A 24,513-nucleotide genomic window follows, 5' to 3' on the forward strand; every position below is an offset into this window, starting at 1 on the left:
GTATTTATTTATGAGTAACAGAATATGGGAACAAATGGGACATGAAATAGTGGGTACCGCACTACATGCCATGGATGGTGAGCATCATAAAATGGGTAAACTGTGACAATTGGGTTTTCTGTAATACTGCAGAAACAAATGCATTACAACCCTGGATTGGCGTTAGCACCTGAAATTGCGGCAAGCCTCACTCAGATATAATGCCCAAAGCAGTATAGAAATAGTGGCTAACTGAATATGTGGACATGAATAACCCGGAGTCTATGGATGGACATGTGAGTGTGCGTGAGTGTTCAAAGGTTCTCTCTCTCCAGCTCTTTGCAAGCAAAATAATCTCCAAGGATCACAGCTGGAGAATTGCAGACATAATTTGAGTCTTGGGGTCAGAAAGTCATCGAAACTACATTTAGACGCCACCTACCTTTTGGAGGGTTGCCAGAAAAGAGCCTCTGCTGTCAATCAACTACAAACCTAAAGCGCCTACAGTTTGCCGAATGTAAATCAGACAATAAATCAGACAAATCAATCAATGGGACAGAGTTATATGGTCAGATAAGACCAAAATAAAGCTTTTCAGAAAGAAAGCCATACAGAAAAGCACCTCATACCCACTGTGAAGTATGGTGGCGGATCTTTGATGTGGGCTGTTTTTCTTCCAACATTGTTGTTATTAGGATACATGGTTTCATGGACTCCATCAAATACCAGCAGATATTAAAATGAAAACCTAACAGCCCCCTCCAGTAAGCTTAAAATGGGCCGTGGTTGGACCTTCCAGCAGGACAATGATCTGAAGCATACCTCAAAATCAACACAAAAATGGTTCAACGACCGCAGAATGGCCATCACCATCCCCCAACCTAAACCTCATAGAAAATCTGTGAGATGATCTGAAGCCGAGTCCTCAAGCTTTGACCTAGGAATCTGAAAGATCTAGAGATACTGTATGTAGGAATGGTCTCAGATCCATGCCATGTGTTCACCAACCTCATCACGCATTATAGGAGAATACTCAGAGATTTTATCTTGGCAAAGGGAGGCTGCACAAAACATTGAATTAAGGGGTGACAATAATTGTGTTTTGGAGAATAATATTTATTTAATGTCAAAAAAGTGTTTTCTTTCAAAAAATGTAATTCAATAAAAAGGTAAGATTTGGAAGCCCAAGAGGATAAACAGCAAAGTCATATTTTTTCATAGCCTGTTTGCTCATATTCACAAGGGGTGCCAATAATTGTGGAGGGCACTGTACATTCTAAATATATTTAATAGTCACGCTGATCAACATGTATCATGCAGCTTCTCTGCTGAATGGTCCTATCCCCTTAAACATTTAGGCATATATTGTAAGGCATGACATCCAAGATGGTTAAACCATTGTTCATTGTATCATTGTTGTCAAGCATATATTTAATTGGTCAGTGACACTGTATTTTTTTTTTTTAGCATTTAACGTAAATTGATAGTCCTTCTCTTTAGAAACCTTGTCTGTTCAATTTTGATATTACTTTCAAAATGGCCATTTGGAAATGTGGAAAATCTGTCTAAACTATTGTGGGTCAGTGAACCAGAGTGGATCTGCCAGGCCAGCATGAGGGAAATATACAGTAATGCCATGGCAGTAACAGTATTTGCCATGTGCCACAAGGTGTTCAGTTATATTTTCACCCTTTGGTTTATCAACTAATACCCTCCTGGGAATCATGTGCAGTGATCTCGTCCCTCTGAGTTTGAAGGGTTGTAAAAGGACCAGCATGTCAAATGACTGAAGTCACCAACAGCATCTGGGAATGGTTTTGTGCTCTAAAAAAATATAGCGTTAGTTCCATCTATTCTTTTCTTCATTGAGGGTAAACGTACCTATTAAGCCCACGTACCATATAAGCCCACTTGTGACTTCTGAGTCAAATAAAATAAAAACTACATCACCATTTTTGCTGGTTCATGGTTCTTCCAATGAAGCTGCTTGTTACATAAACTATACTTTTTATTGTAAACCAATCAGATTTGTCGATCTTGAGTTATCGAAGCACATGTGCGACATGTGCCTACTGCTCCCAGGAGAAGACACCAAAAAACTTCATGTATTTTGATGCTCTGAAAAAAGAACATTTCTGACGTATTTCTGCTCCTTCTTTTGGTCAGTACTCATTTGTTATACAAAATTAAGAGATTAGTGCTTTAAATAAAACATATGTTATAATTTTACTAGAATTAGACATATATATATATATTTTAAGTGAAAATATGCATATTGGCATACTAGCAAACCGCCCACATGCTGCATCAATACAGTTGCTGCATAGCATTGTTCATTGCAATGACATAAAGCATGATAAGCATGTATAGTTTACTTTTTTATATGCAGAATATATTATTATACTATAAAATTGATAATATATGTGTGTATTTATCTTTATTTATTTTTTATTAAACATTTTTACCAAGTGGGCTTAAAGGGAACACTACCAAAAAAAATCACACCATTTACAGCGGATGCAAATGAGTATAGCTAATTACTTAAATGCATGATCAATTGATTATTTTCATGTTATGTTAGTGCAGCATATATAGATTCATGGCATGTAGTTGTTTCTTTAATGTGATGTGTGTAGAATAAAATATTCTGACTTTTAACCAGATATTCACTGATGTTTCCTTTAAGCCCACCTGTTCCCATTAAGCCCACTTGGCTGTGTTTCAATGGAGATTTTCTCCCTTTTGACTTTTGAACCGTTTCCTTGCCTAACTTTGACCTCACCTAATTACTAAAATTGACTCATTTATTAACCTTAGAATATTACTATTGAACCAGGAAACTGTCTTTCTTTCAGTCATTAGGCCTTCAGATATCTAGATAAAAACAACTGCACTTTCAACTAGCTGTCTGGACCAGAAATTTTGGCCAGTTGTAAATGCCAACAGTCTAATGTAGGATAGAGATACAGACAAAATGGCAACACATATTGAAAGATGAAGTATTGAAGATAAATTTCCATTCTAATTTTGATTTTGTTCATGAATAGTTTTTTGGCTACATTCCAAAGAAGACATGTTGTAAGTTTAGCTTTTTCTGTGTTGAAAAGGCTGATCACGCATAATCACGCCTATTTCAAATGCCATTTGCAGGCCAGCGGAAAGGAGTAGACACAAAATGAAAATAGCTATTGAGAGCTAAGAGATTGCATATTTCAATAGAACAAGTTTGAATTGTTAGTACTTTTTAATATGTATTTGTATTTATCAACAAATCATGAAGTGGGCTTAGTTGGAACACCCATGGGCTTAAAGGGTACATAAAGTACCCATTAAGCCCATGCCAGACTTTTGACATATTTTGACAAATTAAACAATATAAACATTGAAAATGGGTATAAATTAATTATTGACACTTCAAATGAGACATTAGACTATCATTTTAACTAAAATGTTCTCACTTAAATTTGGGCGGTATATATTTTTAATGTCTGAAAAGCAGATTTGGTGGGCTTAATAGGTACGTTTACCCGAATCCTTCTAATTCTTGTTAATTCTTGTTAACTTATTTGAACGTGTATGATCATCACTGCCATGGTACACAACTGTATCCTGTATAATTACTTAGTTCATAAAGAATGTTAAGCATGCAAGAATATTTTCCCATTTTTTCTCAGCAGGTTGTAATTGAGGGAACTGTGCATTAGTTATTTTCTACATCCTTCTACTACTTTCTTACTAGGAAACGTTTGTTGTTGTGTTGTGTAGTGCCATGATTAACATTCAACTTCTCCAACAGAGTATTCAGTTAGTTGGAATTATTATGACCAATCATTGTAAGTGAAAGCTTCCAGGATTCACTATTACATCGACAACATGACTAAGTATTTTTGTTTGTGGAGACACAATTACTTCTCATTCTGATGGCATTGACATTTTTGTTGACATAAATAATTGCTTTTGAGACATAAACAAAGGATTTGAAGCAAGTTACTGGCTTTGCAGGCCTACATTGTGCTGTTTGCGCAAATTGTTTTGAGAAATGCACTTTTATCTACTTCCCTGTAGGCCTATTTTATGTTTCCTTGAAAAGACGTCCACTTTCCACCACTCTGGGGCACTCCAAGTCCTTTGAAACTAACAAAATGCAGTTCCTTAGCCATCCAGTAGAGGCATAGGCTATTACATCCCCCTCTCATTTTCAATGGGGAAATTAAGCAATAATGCCCAAGAGGCCGTGGTTTGCGCTGATTTTAGAACAGGTAAGGGGAGTTGGTAGGCACGACGCGAAGCGGAGTCAAAATCAAGGATTTGAACAATCAGTTTTAGAATATGGGATTTTAAAAGGCAATTAAAAAATAATGCTGCACACAAGCCACGTGCACAATTAGGGCGAATCTGTGTATTCTAGAACGGTGTCAATATTATGAAACTGTGGATGGACATAAGTCAAGAAAACCTGAATAATAAAATTTAACAATAGGCCTATAATGAATTGAGCTAATGAAGTCCTTAGCTGGGGTCAAATTATTTTCAAATTTAATAAAATGATTTGGTAAAACAATTTGTAGGCCTATGTGCTTGTTGGCTCCGCAGAATGCTTAATTGAAAAGGCCATCCCAAGTTTCACCTCCGCTGCATTATAGGCTACTGACTGCGTATTGCTTACGGCTTTATGGCAGTTTACAAACGCATCCGTTGTAATTTGAAGTCAGGAAGTAATATATTGCTGCAATATCTGAAACTTCTAAAGTTTTATTTGCGTGTAAAGCATTTTTGTTCTCACTGGAAGCCATAGGCCTACAACTGTAATAGTCTAGCTATTAAGTAAGGGATAATGTATTGTCCGGAGGTCATTCTCCAAAAATAATTCCCGACGGGGCGAACAACACCGCGTTTCGTTGGTTTGAAACGCGTTTCGCTGGTTTGTGAATTATGAAATGAATCTAACTCCATAGATATGACTATGGATTATCTGAATATGAATGTATCAATAATTTTGACCGTCATGTAATACCTATGTTTCAGTAGGCTATAGTACATCGTGAAGGTTGCTCTTGTGGATTTAAACCATAGGCTACAATTCTCATCTAGCCTACTTTACCGCAGCTTCAGGTTACCATGAGTGACATGTGTTGGGTTATCTAGCCTATTATCACAGCAAATGCAAAAGAAACGAAACAGAATAGTGTCTAGTGCCGGTCAATTTTAACACCCATGTGGCAAAATGAACTGAATTTGCCGCACATGCGTGAACCTATCCTGATTAGTGTGTGCCGCGATGGAAAATACAACACAACATAACATCCACCTCAAACATCGCTGTAGAAACAAATGCAGCAGGTAGGCTGAGTAAGAAATATGCCATGTCTAAATTATCGTGACTGATTTTTCCAAGTCGATATGATCAAAATAAGCATGGGAATAACATTATTATGGGCAAACATCACACTATCATGTGTGATAGTCGCTGGTGGCTTCTTACAATAAACTAGCTTTAACAATCATACACTTTAACTGATTGTTATATTGAACAGCCATGCAGATTGTCCTCATTTGAGCAGGCGGTGTTTTGTCTTGAGATATATTGCTGTTATTGGTTAGGCTACAGTTGGCACATGTTAATTGTTAAATTCCTGACAACCCCCTCTTTAATTGTGTAATTCCTGATTCATTTTCTGAAAGTATTTAAGTATGACTCCTTCGTATCCGAATTTCATAGCGTTTCACAGAGTTAGAACCTGCCAAAAATGTTAAAATTGTGCTGGTTACCCCCAAAGTTTTGTTGTAATAAGCTACAAGTGGACATGTTTTAGAAACATTTGTCATCCTAAAAGTTAGACCGCCCTAGTAATTAAGTATCCTAGAGACGATACAGATTAGTCATATCTGAGAGGTGGGGCCCCCTAAATGCACATAGTTTCATGGTTTGGTCAATGTGACGCCATTTGACAAACGGTGCATGCCACAGGGTGCAACCTAAAGTGCGCGTGCGAGACAACTCGGGACACCAGTTCAAGTCTGGGCACTGACTTCAAACTCGGAGAAAATCTATCAATCTCGACTTCATTGAGAAGGCATAATTATCATCATTACTAATATCGCGACCAATTTGCCAAAATAGGGAGCTTGACTGCCTACCAATGGCGGGGGTAGCCTACTTACCTGCATTGGAGGATGTAGGAGGAGGCATTATGCCAAAAAGATGAACATAGTAAAAAAGGTGATTATGACAAACGCACGGGAAAAGAAAAGACTATCGGTTAGACGCGACGGAGTCGTTTTCTGTGTTCACGTTTGCCATTAACATCGGAACTGGAGAATTGTAAGTGGGCAAAAACAAGTTCTGACTCCAAGTTGTTTCGAACACTGCATAAAAACGGGACGAAGCTTTCAGCCTACGTCATATGTATGCGAAAGAGGATCAGTATAAAGTCAACTGGTAAAAGGCAGATGGGATAGTTACGTAGTAAATGTTTGCATATATTAGATCAATATTCTGTACCGCGGATCAATCTTGAAGTAGCACGGGCATTATGCGAAAAACTAGAATCAGATTTTAAACAGGGCGTGGGACATTTAAAAATGGTCATGGCGAGAAGAAGCATGCTACAGTCACTGATGACACTGGCACCTTTTTTTCTTTGCACCGTTAAAGGTAATGTTTCACTGATTAATGACAGAGACTGGGGATTAATAAACGGGCCTGTCCGAACCTTAAGGTTTCTAGAATGTTTAATGTAAGGACATATGTAAGCTTCTCTGTGCGTTTCGACTTTTGTTTGTTAGCTCAATGTTAACTCTATTTGGATGGTCAAAGTGCTTAAGTTGTTAACAAACTAATGTTCTAGCCTTCACCATGCAGTGTTAATTACTACATGTAGAGTTAGGCTATTTGAACCAAACTGTTTTTCTTTTGAAGCAGTGGAATGCCCCACAGCTCCAACTGGACTTGACCACAGCGTTATTTTGTCAATTGAGGCTGCTCTACAGAACGATTTCCCCGATGGCACCGTAATCAAACTGGAGTGTGACAACGGATATGTTCCAGAGGAAGGAAATAACACCGTCACCTGTGACAGCGGCAGCTGGACCAATGTGGAGCTGAGGTGTACAAGTATGCTAGTTCACACTAAAAAAATAGTCATTTAAGTGTAATGTAGGCTACCTCCATCTATTTCTGACATGTTTATATTTTCAGGAAAAAATTGTGGACCCCCCAAAGTGATCCCACATTTAACATGGGCGTATCAGAATGGAGAGAATGGTACATATTTTAGGGATCGAATAACAGCTATTTGCGAGCCAGGGTAAGCGATACGATGTAAAGTCATATACTACTGGAGTCACAATGAAAGCCTAGGCCTACTACATTCAATATTTGATTTGGTTCGACATTTCACATCACATATTCTACTATTGTTTCGTTTGTTTTTTTCCTATCAGTTTCCAGCTTGTGGGATCAGGTCACTGGCAGTGTCTAAACCACGGCTGGAAAGGGAAGTCAACTGAATGTAAAGGTATAATCACACTAATTATCTAATTATTAGCCTGTACATTAACTTAGTCTGATCTCTCTTTATTGGCCTATTTATTGAAGTCCCACCCAATGACTCCATCCACCCAATGTCTATGACTCTGAGCTCTGAGCTTTACATTCTTTCTCCTTGCTGCAGAAATATTGTGTGGTGCGGCTCGGCTTGACACTTTACCTGTTCTTGAAAATGGACGGATCATCAAAGCTCCCCTTGACAAAGAACACATTCAGTTTGGTGACTCCATTCAGTATAGTTGTAATGACGACTACCATCTCACTGGAAATGATACCATCAAATGCACTGAGAATGGCTACACTGAGCTGCCCAAATGTGAAGGTGAATTGCATCTGTTTCACAGAGATATAAGCAGAGGCTTTATCACATGTTGTGCAAATGCACATGGGTGGAGTGCAACATGAATAAACTGCTGAAGTCAGCCGTTTGGACTAAACTTACATTTTCGGTACATTTCGTTTTTTTTGCATTTTTGAATGATTTGCTTATTGAAATGATTAAGCTGTAGAGCTTATTCAGTGTTAACCTACATTGTGTAACAACATATTTTAATATTTACAGATAAATACATTAATAAGAGTACAGTCATGGCCAAAAGTTTTGAGAATGACACATATGCATTTTCACAAAGATTGCTGCTTCAGTGTCTTTAGATATTTTTGTCAGATGTTACTATGGAAGACTGAAGTATAATTGCAAACATTTAATAAGTGTCACTGGATTTTATTGGCAATTACATGAAGTTAATGCAAAAAGTCAATATTTGCCTTCTTTTTCAAGACCTCTGCAATCCGCCCTGGCATGCTGTCAATTAACTTCTGGGCCACATCCTGACTGAGCCACTTCTCCCAACCATCCAGGAACAGTTTGGTGATGAACAATGCCTTTTCCAGCATGATGGAGCACCTTGCCATAAGGCAAAAGTGATAACTACAGTGCCCTCCACAATTATTGGCACCCTTAGTGAATGTGACCAAAACAGGCTATGAAAAAATATATCTTTGCTGTTCATCATCTTGGTCTTTCCCTCATAATATTCACAAAAATTGTACCTTTTCATTGAAGTAAAATTCTCTACATAAAATATTTTTCTCCAAAACATCCTAGAAAATCCTATAATTAAAATTAGTGCTGTCAGTTTAACGCGTTATTAACGGCGTTAATGCGAACCCGTTTTAACGCCGTTAATTTTTTTATCGCGCAATTAACGCGTTGTAAAAAAAAAAAAAAAAAAATCCACTTTTCCATGCTGATAAGAGCATTAAAATAAAATTAAAATGATGGAAAAAAATAATTGAAGAGTATTTAGAATAGATACAAATTTGCGACCGCGATTAATTTTGATTAATTTAATCGCGATTAATTTTGATTAATTTAATCGCGATTAATTTTGAGTTAACTATGACAAAAATGCGATTAATCGCGATTAAATATTTTAATCGTTTGACAGCACTAATTAAAATCTAACTGAAGTATATTACCAGTCATGTTTTACATTTTTGAGTTCACCTGTTTCATTAGGAACTCTAAAGTGGTCAACCATGGCTTCCTGCTTCACAGAGGTATAAATATGAGGTGACACAGGCCAAATACCCTTAGTCATTCATCAAGATGGGAAAGACAAAAGAACACAGTGTCAAAGTGTGACAAAAAGTTGTTGAGCTGCTGAAATCCAGATTTAGGGAAATAAGAAAATATCTAAACAGTTGGAAATACCCACTTCCACAATCAGGGCAATAGTTAAGAAGTTAAAAGCGACAGGAGATGTAAGGAATCAGCCTGGAAGAGGACCTATCTGTAAATTGACCCCACGCACCGTGAGGAGGATGGTTCGACTGGTAAAAGAATCTCCAAGGATCCTAGCTGGATAATTGCATAGGTTAGTTAAGTCCTGGGGTCAGAAAGTCTCCAGAACTACCATCAGACTGCACCTACATCACCACAAGTTGTTTTTGAGGGTTATCAGAAAAAAGCCTCTGCTGTCAATCAATAACAAACTAAAGTGCCTACAGTTTGTCAAATGTAAGTCAGACTTTTATATTAGAGTTATATGGTCACATTACAAATACATCCTATGATGCTTCGCCTCCATTCACTTTACGTGAATGTAGCCTTGGCCAGGAGGATTTGATGTCATCAGGTGATACCCATCGTTCACTGGGTGTTTTGACCCTTATCCACAACACCCTCCCGATGGTGGGCCGGCAGTGGTGGCCAAGTCACTGCCCATCTCCTCCTCCTGGCTTCCAGCTCAACTCCTCTCTCCTGCTCCATAACCAGCAAGAGGCCCTTTCTGCTGCCTCCCCCATCCTGCGAGCTGCTACCTTTCTCTCCTTCCCTGTCATTCCAATGGCTGTTAGCATTCTCCAAACTGACTGCGCAGGGAATCCTCTACAGCCGACCTCGACTGGGAACAGCCAAGCCTGCCATCCCTTCCCCCTGCAGTCATGCAGAAGGTCTTGGTATTTGGCGTTCTTTCTTTCAAAGGCCTGCTCACACCCCTCCTCCCATGGGACTGTAAGTTCAATGAGGATGATCTTTTTTGCATCTTCCGGCCACAGTACCACATCTGGCCTCAGGGTTGTCTGAACAACCTGGGGGAATTTCAGCCTTCCTCCCAGGTCGACCTTCATTTCCCATGATTGGGCCTTTTGTAGCAGACTGGTTCTTGGTGTTGCTGTGGTTGGTGGCTTTTTCCCCTCCCTCCCCTCCTACAAACTGGATTGATGTTGTTTTCCGCTGTGGTTGACGTTTCTTTGTCCTCTCCTGCTCTAAGGTGTTAGCCAGTGTCATTAGCACCTTGTCGTGGCGCCACCTATACCTTACTTGGGTGGTGAGTGCTGTTTTACACCCGGAGAGGATGTGTGCCATGGTGCCCCTCCCCCCACAAAGCTTGCATAATGGGTCCTCTCTCAGGCCCCATTTGTGCAAGTTTGTTGGGGTTGGGAGTGTGTCATACACTGATCTCAGCAGGAAGGAGATGCGGAATGGCTCCAGTCTCCACAGGTCCGCCCAGGTGATCTTCAACAGCTAGCACCCACCTTGCCTCCACATGGGTCGTGGTCTTCACGGTGAGGTCGTCCATGTAACCTCTTATTGGGGGTTGCCGGATGCCTGACTCCATTTTTGGACCCCTGGCTTCCGTTTCCGCAGTTGTTATTAGGGGGTTTATTTCCATGACGATGAGAGGCTGAGGCTTCTTGGCAACAAACATCTAAGGTGGGGCTTCTTGGCAACAAACATCTAAGGTGGGATTGGCGTAGACAGAAAGATAGCCATACAGAAGAGCACCCCATACCCACTTTCAAGTATGGTGGCGGATCTCTGATGTTGTGGGCAATGTTCCCTCTCCTTTTTTTTTAGCACTGAGCAAATATTTTTTATTCTGAGCGCACATTTCAGCACTGTGAGCAATTCGTAAACCACGCGTCCTTACGAAAATGACCACGAGCCTTCGTTAGCCATAGGTTTCCAAAGAGATGAGCAAATGCATCAATATGTCTACAAGGTTGATATTTATTCAATATCCTTTATAATGGCTGGACTTTGGAACGTTTTAATTATGGTGTTTTACCAGTCAGTTTAGTTGAACTTAAAGGATCTTTGGTTGAAAATAAATAAGGTTTAGGGAGGTTATGACTGGTTCACTGGTTATGAATGATAATAATGATATATATATACACAACATAAAAGTATCCAAGGTGTTTAGTCATTTCTCAGCAGGTACAACATTTAAGTAGAACTTCATTAAAAGAAAAATGCTAATGCAGTGCTTTACAATAAATATAGTAATTATAGTGTATTTTTTTCCTAAAGGTAGCCTTTATAAAAAAAAAATAACTGGAGTGGTTTGCAACAAACTAAGCTACAAAACATGTCATTTGAATTACATTGAGGGAGCTAGGCCTATCTGGCTGTTTGGCTCGTCTTGTCTGCAGGCCTATGGAAGACACACCTTTCTGACTAAACATATGTCAAAATGTTGTTGCAGTTATCAAGATCACTTTGAATACGGCCTAATAGGTTTAATTGAAAATATTGGAAATTTCTACCTCAAATCTTCTCGCCTCACGATGTTGTCTTAGTGGCATTCATTAAACTGAAACCGCGTTCACAGTCGGCGCTAGATGCTTGGAATGTGCCACAAATGTCGAAGTTGTACCAGATCTGGAAAATGCTCACTTTTCAGCGATCACCTTTTTTCAATAACCATGAACTTGAATTCGACAAATGCGTCCCGGGACCGCATATTATGCCTCCTCCAGAAGCGCTTCGAACCCTTTCGCCAGATTGGTCACGTCATTCAGCCCATGATCAAATTTACTAACTGCACGATCAACGTGTCCGGCTCAAAGGCAGCCTGCTCTGCTCGGGGAAGCGGGCATTCAAGTGCTCACAAACTTTAAGGACAAACAGAATAATGTCACTTTTGTTCACTGCATGTTTTCCCTCGAGCGAACTCTTTTCGCGTTTGCCTCCGAGCATAGGCCTATGTAAATATGTTTAAAAGTTGTATCCTACCTGAGTCAGTTTGGACTATTTCATCTAACCGCTCATGTTTAAACGTTAGGCAGACCTTTTTCTGGGGCACCTGCTCTGCCTTTCTTTTTCGCCATGGTAACCTATAACTGCTGGAGCAGAGACCAGTAAGAGAGCTAAAGGAAATTTTGTATGTAAACATTCTAACGCACATCCGGCTTGGTTGTCAGACATGTCAGTATTTTAAATGTTTATTACCTAGCCTACATCCCCTTTGATGCTCAGATTTTTAAACCCTAAAAAAAAATCGTTTATGTGGTCTGAAAAATGTGCGCGGTTTGAAAAATTCATTGCGCGGCCTTTTCGACTGGCCTGCGCGGGCGCACGCGCGCGCGCAGCTTAGAGGGAACATTGGTTGTGGGGCTGTTTGTAGCCTGTTTTTCTTCCAAAGGCCCTGAACATCTTGTTAGGATACATGGTATCATGTACTCCATCAAAACCAGCAGATATTAAATAAAAACCTAACAGCCCCCCTCTAGGAAGCTTAAAATGGGCGGTGGTTGGACCTCCCAGCAGAACAATGATCCAAAGCACACCTTAAAATCAACACAAAAATGGTTCACCGACAGCAGAATAAAGGTTTTGCCATGGCCATCACAGTCTCGAGACCTCTACCCCATAGAAAATCTGTGGGAAGAGCTGAAGCCGAATCTGCAAATGTGTTGACCTCAGAATCTGAAGGATCTGCAGTGATACTGTATGTAGGAATGGTCTCAGGTCTGTGCCATGTGTTCACCAACCTCATCACGCATTATAGGAGAAGACTTGGAACTGTAATCTTGGCAAAGGGAGGCTGCTCAAAACATTAAATTAAGGGGTGTCAATAATTGTGGCACACCCGTTTAGGAGAATAGTATTTATTTAATGAAAAAAAAAATGTTTTCTTTCAATCATTTTATTTCAATGAAAAGGTAAGATTTTTGTGAATATTTTAAGTGAAAGACAAAGAGGATAAACAGCAAACAAATATTTTTTCATAGCCTGTTTTGGTCACATTCACTAAGGGTGCCAATAATTGCGGAGGGCACTGTAAGTGGCTCGGGGAACAAAACATCGATATTTTGGGTCCATTGGCCAGGAAACTCCCCAGACCTTAATCCCATTGAAAACTTGTGGTCAATCCTCAAGAGGCGGGTGGACAAAAAAACAACTAATTCTGACAAATTCCAAGCATTGATTTTGCAAGAATGGGCTGCCATCAGTCAGGATGTGGCCCAGAAGTTAATTGACAGCATGCAAGGGCGGACTGTACACTGTTCATACCATATGTATACCTTTATACGCAGTGCCGGATTAAGCCTCGGCTGGCTCTAAGGCACATTTTGAAACTTTAAATTAGATCTCCGGCAAATGGAAATGAACCTCAGTCAAAAAAGAAAAGTATTTAATGTGGAAAGAAACTACTTTCAAACTAGTTTTGTCAATGCAATTTGCATTGTATGAAGATATGCATGACAAAACACGCACAGATTTGTCACTTTGCTTTACAGTTTTAGAGTTTACTAAACCTTAGATTGTAACCTTGCATGCTTTTTTTTAACTGCAAACTCTTCAATTACGGAACTGAAGTCCAGTTCTACAAGTAAATCACTTTTAATGCACAAAAGGGCCAACTTACAAAGATGCTGTTGATGCATGGTAGAATGCTTTACATCTTTGATTCTCTTAAGCTGCGCATGATGAGCATTGTCCTGAGCAATTTGTGGCAAGTATATTCAGTGAGCCAAAATTTGATATTTCCCAGCATGACCGATCGGCCAAGGTTAGTTAATTGGTAGTAAGTAGGTACGTAGTAAAAATTCTAGACACAATGGGCTCATTCTAGAACGCAATTGAGAAGAATTTAAGAAGGACTTTCCTCTGAACCCCACTTCGGTGGATTTAGGACAACAGTTGCCATTCTTCAACGTTTTCTCATCTGGGATTTCTTCTGAACTTCAGAAGACTTTCAGAATGCGTAATAGCAGTTGTAAATCTGCCGGAGTCTTCTCAAATGCAATTCCTTCCCCGTGGGCCATTTTGTGGTTATTTGAGGAATCACGTCAGCTCTGCAGACATCCTCGGATTAAAATAATTATAATAATAATAAATACGATGATCCTACGAGGCATTGTGATGTCATAAAATAAATAAAAGGACTTCACCAGGATGCTAATCCAGACTATTCTCATTTGTAGATCCACGTTGGTGGAACGAACTGCCTATATAGCACTTCCAGAGCAGGCGCGTCCCTCTACTTTTAAGAAGCTTTTGAAGACCCAACTCTTCAGTGAGCACCTCCCTTCCTAACTGACACTTCGACTAGTGCTTGACTTGCACTAACAGCAGTTGCATTCCTGCACTTCTTTTTTCTTTTCTACCACGTTTTTCAATTTTTTATGTAAAGTAGTATTTATTGTTACGCTAGGTCTCTATTGCTCGTAGTTGACTGTTCTCTCCCTTGTATGTCGCTTTGGACAAAGGCGTCTGCTAAATGACTAAATGTGAATGTAAATGTACACGTACACGAACACTGCAAATGTAAGTGAATAAACTCAATCGCGTTAAAAAAGCCAAAGTGGAATAGAATGGACACATTTACATCCTGCAGTAGTACCTCCACGTCTGCACCGGTTAAGTTATATCTGCGTTTTATGCTCGCTTTCGCTAAGGCGAGTCATGTCTTAGCGGAAAGCGAGCATTAAACGCCTTTTCAAAATCGATGAAGTTAATGTCTATATTTCTGTTCCCTTCAATGCTTTGCTCCAGAATATTCCTCAGGGTGAATATATGGTCTATACATCCCACTCCTGATCTAAAACCTGCTTGCTCTTCCCTAAAAAGAAAGGTAATCCCATCATTAGAATGCGGCTGCAAGGCTATTATTTCCATTGTTTATATGGATATTAAAATCTCCCACTATCAGGATTTTATCAGATTTCATAACCAAGGTGGGTAGAAAGTCAGATAATTGAGATACAAATTCAGTTTAATGGCCTGGTGGTCTATAAAGTATCACAAGATTGACTGCATGGGTGGTTTTCCAGTTGGGTATGGAAGATGAAGTACAAGAATTTAAAATGATTTGAATTTAAAATTGGAAAATTGTTGTTAAGGACTGTATGTTAGTCAGTCCCAACTTCAGGTTTGAACTGTTATATCCGCTTTGTGCAGATATAGTTTTTATCAATAATTCTATTGTGGCAACAGAGGTTAGTATAGGGTTGTAATTCTCCCTTCTAGTGATATTTTTCTATTTTCAGCAATGGACTAGGTGATTTCTAGACAACAGACAGGCCCCCTCCTTCTAAGGGGTGGATGCCATCGTTCTGCTTTCATGCTTCCTCCAGAACGGAAGCCAGTTGTGGATGAAGCCTACGATAAAGCCTAGCTCCTACTAGTGGGGAATGAGGGAATGACAGAATAAATTGAGAATTCAGGTAGGGAAGTTTTCTCAGAGTCGATGTAATGTTGAAGGCAGTTGTAAAGAGCGCAGTCACTAAGATGCTTAAATTCAGAAGCAGTTAGCATCGGTCCGAGGCTAGACTGCAAGGCAGGTAGCAGCAACTCTGTCAAACAGGAAATTATGTCCCTCAGAGAAAAAGTTTATGTATCCTCAAGTTAGAATCTCAAGCATCTTTATTTTCCGCACCATATCTTTACAAAGACATAAAAGCATGGCAGACATTCACATCTTTGCGAAGATGTAAAAGAAAACAATGGGCCTCATTCTCGACCTTTTTCAGTAATTCTTCAGAAATGTTTCTTACACGACTTCGCAAAAACAACGTAAGAGAAACGCTTCCGCTGCATTCCCGCACGCTTGAAAATGTGTTCATAAGCAGCCGAAGTCTTCTCAGCTGGGTTCCTTCCGATTAGTTTTGTAGATTGATGCGCGTTCTCGTGAAAGTGGATTTGCATACATACACGCCCTGCCAGCTCCTTATTACAGGGTGTCCGCGGGGTCTTAAAAAGTCTTAAAAAGTCTAAAATTACACATTTTCCATTTTAGGCCTAAAAAAGTCTAAAATGTAGCGATTTTTTTTTGCACTGTATGTCTAAAATTGAGTTTGAGTAATTTAAGACCTACGTTTCAATGCAAAAATATATTTTTTTACGTCCTTTTCCACGCCGTTCTGTTTTTTCTTTTCCTGTAATGGGCACAGTTATGGTCCGTGTAGTTCTACATGACATGTTGCTGTTAGTGGAACGTAATAAGAAAACTACGGATGCGAAACGGAAATGTACTCTCGTCACTTGCAGTAGCAAGTATTTTGATTCCCTGTGTGCGAGCAAGGCGGGAAGTTATGAAGTAGAAGACGACTAAATGGCAGAAGAAGATGGGGAAATGCAAACTCAATGATAACTCTCGCGACTGGAATTTTCGGACTGGTTGAAACGCGTTCCCAACGACAGTGAGGCTTACTGCATTCTCTGCAAAAGAACTCTAAAACTCGGGACCCTGGGCATTAAGGCACTGGAATCGCACACAAAGTCAAGTAAGCACCAGGACTCTGCAAATGCGCAGCGAAATTCGCATGGTATAGCCCAGTTTTGTTCTACAGCTAGCAGAAATAATACCTCTACCGGTAGTACTAGTTCTAGTGCTGCGTCCAGCATTTGCGATCAATTGGGCTCAGTTGGCAGAGCAAGCAGAGGGCAAGGCTGGCAGCAAAATGGCAGAGCTCCTCTCAAAATCCAATGCTCTGAGGAGGGCTGCTAAAGACAAACTCTAACAGCTTAAGGTTCTGGAGGATGAAATTGCCACCAAAAGTGCACAGCTTAGAAGCATGTAAAATAATGGATGTATATATGTTTGTTTCATTGACAATAAATGTCAATTGACCGCAGTCTGGCTTTGTTATTTCTTTTTTTGATACTCCGTGAAGGTCTTAAATTGAACCCATGATGGTCTAAAAAAGGTCTAAAAAAGTCTAAAATTGCACTTGTTAAAACCTGCAGACACCCTGTTATTAGGAGACGCAATTTTAGAAACGTGTGCAGGCGCAATCTCCCGAATCCACCTCGTAACAGGTGTTCATTAATAAGGTGGAGATATTGTATTACGTTGAACGTCCGAAGTCCGTAAAACACATTTAAGTAGTCACTTTTTTTTCGAAAAATAGTCACCATAGGTGTGAAGACCGGTCCCGAGTAGGAGTATAAATTGCAGTCAGTCCTGTCGTTCGAAATGGCCACCATAGGGGTGAAGACTGGCCACGAGTAGTAGTATAAATTGCAATAATTTCATGCCTTAGTTCTTAGAGATTGGGTTTAGTGTTTATTTATTTATTCACTTACATTTGCAGTGTTCATGTCATTCACATTCAGTCACTTAGCAGACACGGCCTTTCTCCAAAGTGACGTTCAAGGGAGAGAACAGTCAAGCTACGACCTAGTGTAACAATAAATACTACCTCGTAGAATTATGACTATACAGTGCCACTTGAAAGTATGTGAACCCCTTGAGCACTTAAGCGTTTTCTGTTGTTTTACCATGATTTTTAATTTTTTTATCACCAATTTTCCATAGATGAAATGTCAGGTTTATATTTATCATTTGCATGTACTTGTTTAGAGGAAATTGTTTGAGAAGCTGAAAAACTACATGAAACATGGAATTAGTCCATTTCAAAAGTAAGTGAACCCCCAGCTGAATTGATAAAGTCAAGCAGGTAACAGATTCAGTGAAACTTATTTGGGTGAATAATTAGTCAATTGAGCAAACCGATCATCTGAGACATCCTTAGGGAAAGGTTTGGCAACACAGATTAAAAGAGAGAGGAAACCAACCAAACTACTGTAGTGCCAAGGTGTACCCACACAGATCAACAATGCCGAGAGGAAACGAGATATCCGAGAACATCAGGAAGAAGGTACTGACAGCCCATCAGTCTTGGGAAAGCTATAAGTCCATCTCCAAAAGATTCCAGCTTCATCCATCCATCCAAGACAAATCATTTTGAAATGGAGGGCATTCAACATGACCGCATCTCTGCCTAGAAGTGGACGCCCATCAAGACCATCACCAAGAAGCACCAGAAGAAGAATAAATCAGGTAAAAGTCAACCCACACATCACCTCTAAAGAGTTTCAGACCTCTCTGGCAGCATCTGGGGTAAATGTACATGGGTCTACAATCAGACGAAAATTGTTGGTTTTGATCGTGACAAAATAATTCTATCTCGGACTCATCTGTTTAAAGAAGGGACTTCCAGAAGGCCTTTGGTTTATCCAAGTGCTCTCGGGCAAAGTTGAAACGGGCAGTTTTGTTCTTTCTTGAGAGCAGAGGCTTCCTTCTAGCAACCCGATCATGAATGTCATGTCTATTCAATTTTCGTCTGATTGTAGACCCATGTACATTTACCCCAGATGCTGCCAGAGAGGTCTGTAACTCTTTAGAGGTGATGTGTGGGTTGACTTTTACCTGATTTATTCTTCTTCTGGTGCTTCTTGGTGATGGTCTTGATGGGCGTCCACTTCTAGGCAGAGATGCGGTCATGTTGAATGCCCTCCATTTCAAAATGATTTGTCTTGGATGGATGGATGGAGCTGGAATCTTGTGGAGATGGTCTTATAGCTTTCCCAAGACTGATGGGCTGTCAGAACCTTCTTCCTGATGTTCTCGGATATCTCGTTTCCTTTCGGCATTGTTGATCTGTGTGGGTACACCTTAGCACTACAGTAGTTTGGTTGGTTTCCTCCCTCTTTTAATCTGTGTTGCCCAAACCTTTCCCTAAGGATGTCTCAGATGATCGGTTTGCTTAATTGACTAATTAAGCACCCAAATAAGTTTCACTGAATCTGTTACCTGCTTGACTTTACCAATTCAGCTGGGGGTTCACTTACTTTTGAAATGGACTAATTCCATGTTTCATGTAGTCTTTTGGCTACTCAAACAATTCCCTCTAAAAAAAGTACATGCAAATGATAAACATAAACCTGACATTCCTTCTATGGAAAATTGGTGATGAAAAAAATGAAAAATCATGGTAAAACAACAGAAAACTCCTAAGTGGTCAAGGGGTTCACATACTTTAAAGTGGCACTGTAAATGTGAAACGTAATTGTTAATGATACAAATATTCTCGCATTTATTATTATCATAATTATTTTAATCCGAGGATGTCTGTAGAGTTGACGTGAACGCAATCACCAACGGGTACTCACAAATTTAACCGTTAACCCTTTTACTGTAATATTACGGAGTTTTTTCAAATGTCATTCCTCAACACGATTCCTCAAATAACCACAAGATGGCCCGTGGAATCGCATTTGAGAAGTTTCCGGCAGAGTTACGACTGCTATTTCGAGTTCTGAAAGTTGTCTGAAGTTCAGAAGAAAGCACAGAAGAAAAAACTATGGAGAATGCAAATGTTTTCATAAATGTTTCCGAAGTGGAGTTCCTTCTGAAATCCTTCGGAAAGTCTTCCAAACTGCTGTCGAGAATGAGGCCCAATGACTCCACGTCCTTGTAGGCAGACACTAAACAGACTTAACAGACAAAATACCAGAGGACACATTCCTGCCAGTCTTAAAATAGAGCACAATCATTTTGAATTCAATTGATTCAAGCTATATGAGAAATATTATATGTTTTGTTTGTTGTTGTTGTTTTGTTTTGTTGTCTTTGCACTGTAAAGCGTCTTTGAGTATTTAGAAAAGCGCTATATAAAAATAGTATTATATGAATATAAGTAATGATTCCGAATCACAACTCCTTCAACACAGGCTGGTGTTTTCCCATTTCACTGGGGAATATATCAATTACTACTACTTTTGAGGGACAACTCGAAACTGTTAGGTTTAGGTCTTCTGCTTTAATTTCCATAGTAAACGAACTAGAGGTTTATTGAGACATCATAGAAAAGTAATATTGAACAAAAAGAATGGCTTCTTAAATTGATTTTCACCTTTTCTGTGTCTTCTGTTACCGGGTCAAAATGATGCATTTCTTCGACATACAGTGGGGAAAATAAGTATTTGAACCCTAGGCGATTTCACAAGTTTGGCCACTTGCAAAGAAATGTGTGAACTATAATTGTAATGGTAGGTGTATATTAACAGTGAGAAACAGAATATCAACAAAAAAATCCAGAAAAATGCATTTTATAACATTTATGACTTTATTTGCATTTGATGCAAAAAATAAGTATTTGAACCCCTAGCAAAACTGACTGACAAAAATGACTTATCACTTAGTGGAATAACCTTTGTTGGCAAGCACAGACGTCAGATGTTTCTTATAGTTGAGTAACCAGGTTTGCACACATCTCAGGAGGGATTTTGGTCCACTCCTCTTTGCAGATCCTCTCCAAATCTTTAAGGTTGCGTTTTCAATGGGAGGGAATGAGGTTCAAGCCCAATATTCCACGTTACATGGCCCCATCCATAGTCCCCTTGATGCGGTGGAGTCGTCCTGTACCCTTGGCAGAGAAACAGCCCCAAAGCATAATGTTTCCACCTCCATGCTTGATTGTGGGTATGATGTACTCTTGGGGTCATATTCAGCATCCCCCCCCCCTGTCAAACATGGCAAGTCGAATTGATGCCAAAGAGCTTGATTTTGGTATCATCTGACCACATTCTGTCTCCCAATCCTCCTTAGAATCATTCAAGTGTGCAATGGCAAACTTCAGATGGCTCTGTACATTCGCTTCTTTGAGCAGGGGGACCTTGCGAGTGCTGCAGTAGTTCAAAAAATTACGGCGTGGTGTGTTGCCAATGGTTTTCTTGGTGACTGTGGTCCCAGCTGCATTGAGATCATTCACAAGCTCCCCCTGTGTAGTTCTGGGGTTATTCTGCACCTTTCGAATGATCACTGATACCGCACGAGGGGATATCTTGCATGGAGCCCCAGACCTAGAGCGATTAACATTTGTTTGGTGTTGCTTCCATTTATGAATAATCGCACCAATAGTTGTCTGCTTCTCACCAAGCTGCTTGCCAATGGTTTTGTAGCCCATTCCAGCCTTGTGCAGGTCTACAATCTTATCTCTGACGTCCTTGGACAACTCTTTGGTCTTGCCCATGGTGGTGAGGTTGAAGGTGTGAAGTATGATTCTTTGGACAAGTTTCTTTTATAAACGTCACCAGTTGAGATCGGGTGTACCTTGTTAGACCTAATGAGGACTAATCTGTGTGCTTCTTGGGCACATAACTGGTCATTGTGAGCCAGCATTCTTGCTGTTTGCTTGGGGGTTCAAATACTTATTTTTTTGCATCAAATGTAAATAAAGTCATAAATGTTATAAAATGCCGTAAGCAATGAAAGAGTGATATAGGATGTTTTGCAAAAATCATACTGCTCATATATATATACTCAGTGGAATTTCCTGTGAATACTTACATTATAACAAGAAATTCACAGAGTGTGTTCAGAGTTTTTTTTTTTTTTTTTTTATACCTTTTTAGGTTTTCCACATTTTGTTATGTGCCAGACTCATCTTAAAATGTGTTCAATTCATTTTTTCTCATCAATCTTCACCCAATACTCCACAATGACAGAGCAAGAACAGGTTTTTGGAGTGTTTCGTTAATATACTAAAAATAAAAGACTAAATTATGCCATTGACATAAGTCTTTAGAATGTGCTTGGTTAAAGCACCTTTAGCAGCAATGACAACCTCAAATCTTCTTTAGAATGATCCAATAAGCTTGGCACATTTTTCTTTCGGAAATATCTCTAACTTTCCTTGGCAGAATATACTGTATGTGTGTGTGTTTGTGTGTATATTAAAACAATTATGAATACGTGATTATAAAAGATGAATGTACCTATTTTCCTCCATAGTATCAGGACGGGGACCAAGCAAGACCCCCAAGAAAAAACCCATTGAGTCGTCAGTCTCTGGTATGTTTACTGTTTACTCAGTTCATTGTGGTTGGATTTATTTGGAGATCAGTGCAGTGGTGATCAACTGTTCCTGTTATTATTAGGCCTTCCTCATTTCATGCCAAATTAGCTCTGCCATTTAAGCCGTTTAAGGTTTTTTATCATAAGCTATACAACCAACGCAACCAGAAAATAAATGTTTTCTGCATAGACTGAAGCAAAGTTTATTTTCCCAAATTAAGCTCATCATTGAAAGGCAGTCTTGGGTTCATGATCACAACCACTTGCGGACATTGTTAAATGCTTCACGTAGACATTAAAGTAACACTATGGAGTTTCTGGAGCCGCCAAGTAGGGGGCTACTCTCTGCTGGACTATTCAGTAAGTTATTTGCTGTCTTGCTTTGTCTTGTATTGCACTTGCTTGATGTTTGACTGTGTTAGGAAAGTTCTTGGCAAGCCAACATAGCTATCACAATAACATTACAAAGACACAAGAGCACCTTTTACTAGCATGAATGTCCAAGCGTGTTACTGTATAACAAGCTTCCTAACTTCGCTAACTAGCGGCTAATCTTAGCCAAATTTGTTGAAATTTGCTTACGACAAACTAGCGAGTCAACAACTTCCTAACACAGTCAAACAGCAAGCAAGTGCAACAAAAGACAAAGCAAGACAGCAAATAAGTTACTGAATTGTCCGCTCCATACGGCGGCTCCAGAAACTCCATAGTGTTACTTTAAACAATTCTGAGAGAAATAATAATACTCTGATAGTAATGCAGTGAATGAGAGGGGAGAAGTCCCTTCTCTGCCTTGCCCTTCTCGAAACACACTCATTGTTGCGATTTCCACTGTAAGCATGTCAGAAGATCATTTATGGTACTAGGTTGCCAGGGGATAGGTTTACGATTGGACTTCACTGTTAAGTGTTCCTCCCTCCTCTCTAAAATCCCAATCAAATAATCATGATGGAGATTATTTCCAAACACTGTTAATGACTTAAGAATATATGAATCAATATTAATACAATGCCTTGTATTAATATATTACTTGTATGAATCATGTGCTTATGACAGCAGGAACATGGCTTTTCGGTGTGTGTGTGTGTGTGTAACTTAGATTATGAGGTGCCACTTAGTCTGCGTATGTACAAGAGCAAGTTTAGACATGAAGCGATAAGAAGGGTCGAACTGTGCTTCTTCCAATCTTGTGCTAAACTTCCATCCTTGCCTCGGACGTCAGAAATCCACGAATGAACGCCTAACTTCTGTCTATATAAACATTGTGCGATGTGTTTATCCTTGCTTCATTTTCAGCCTTGTACTGGGAGGGGAGCCCAATTGGAATTGTTGTTGGTCTAATAAATATACTTATGCAGCTCTGGAGTCCTGAACTAACTAGGGTGAATTTTCACTTTAGATTTCGCTTGTGCTGGAATATGTGCAAAACATGAACTATGACCCTATGAATTATGAAACCCCTCACCATCCCAACACAAAGAACAATTGTATTGCTTAATGTACCTACTGAATTGGTCACCTTAATTATTATCCAAAACATTGTGTTTATGTGTTTGTGATGTGTTTACTCTGCAGAATTTTAAGTCTGCAAAATGGCAAAATGTGTCTCAGGCACATGCGTCCCTATGCGTGTGTGCCCGTTCGCACTCACACACACAATTGTACACTAGGCTTTGCAGCTAGCAGTCATTATAGATTGCAAGTTAGCTAACGCTAATTAGGTAAAAGCTAACTTCTATAGAAAAGCCTAACTTAACATTTAACACAGCAAAATGTCTCGGATAAACACAGACAGCATATATGATCAATACTTTGATTGATCTTGCAAAGTTTGCTGTGTCTGTGTAGGCCAAAAACAAAACTGCTTGCTGCGCAGAACAATGACTGTGGCACTAGTCAAGATGAGATTTAGAACACGCAAGATGATTTTGTCAGAAGTACAAATGGGCATATATTTCTCAAGGATTTATCCCCATTGGCTAATAAGTTTCTGATTTCTGCTCCTCTGCATATTTTCTCAACCAAGGTTCGATTCACATAACATTCACATAAAGTGGTATCGAAGGAAATATAAACAAAAATATGAAAATAACATGTCTTGGTCTCGTGTTTCATGAAATGAAATAAAAGATCCAGTCAAAAAAGGCTTATTTCTATCAAATTATGTGCACAAATCTATATAGCCACACTGGAATGTGGAATGTGGAATCCATAGATTACTGTCTAATGCATTGGCAGATTTCCTTATGTGAAGCGGAACTCACTAAAAACTTTGCTCACTAAAAACTTTGCTCACTACTCACTAAAAACTGCTCTACGTTGAATTGATATTTTTGTTCAGTAAATGATGATTGTGCCCAAATATAAATATTATGTACACTGATTAATTTTCTCTTTCTCAGTGTCAAAAGGAGCCACCATAGCTGTCCCTGTATTGGCAGTATTTATCATTGTCTCATGTAAGTTATTACAAGTTATTATAAGTGTGAATGTTTCATTTAAAGCCATCATTTTATGATAACATAATTGAATAGTAATATTTTCTTTACATGTTTTCCTCTATGGCAAAACACATTTAATAAAACAAGGGTCCACATATCTTTCTTGTTA

The 24,513-nt window shown here is 39.4% G+C and overlaps 1 protein-coding gene across 1 annotated transcript; it reads left to right on the top strand.

Annotated features, from left to right (window-relative positions):
- Positions 1-6,418: 6,418 nt before the first annotated feature.
- On the top strand, positions 6,419-8,344 carry LOC308367111 (beta-2-glycoprotein 1-like; the record flags this gene model as incomplete). The annotated part of the gene is made up of 6 exons (XM_080840931.1): positions 6,419-6,634; positions 6,899-7,093; positions 7,178-7,286; positions 7,423-7,496; positions 7,653-7,850; positions 8,310-8,344. The coding sequence occupies exons 1-6, from the start codon at positions 6,562-6,564 to the stop codon at positions 8,342-8,344; spliced, it is 684 nt and encodes a 227-aa protein (XP_080697057.1). The 5' UTR covers positions 6,419-6,561.
- Between the last annotated feature and the right edge of the window lie 16,169 nt (positions 8,345-24,513).

Source organism: Sprattus sprattus (genome assembly GCF_963457725.1).
Source record: "Sprattus sprattus genome assembly, chromosome: 6".
NCBI lineage: Eukaryota > Metazoa > Chordata > Actinopteri > Clupeiformes > Clupeidae > Sprattus > Sprattus sprattus.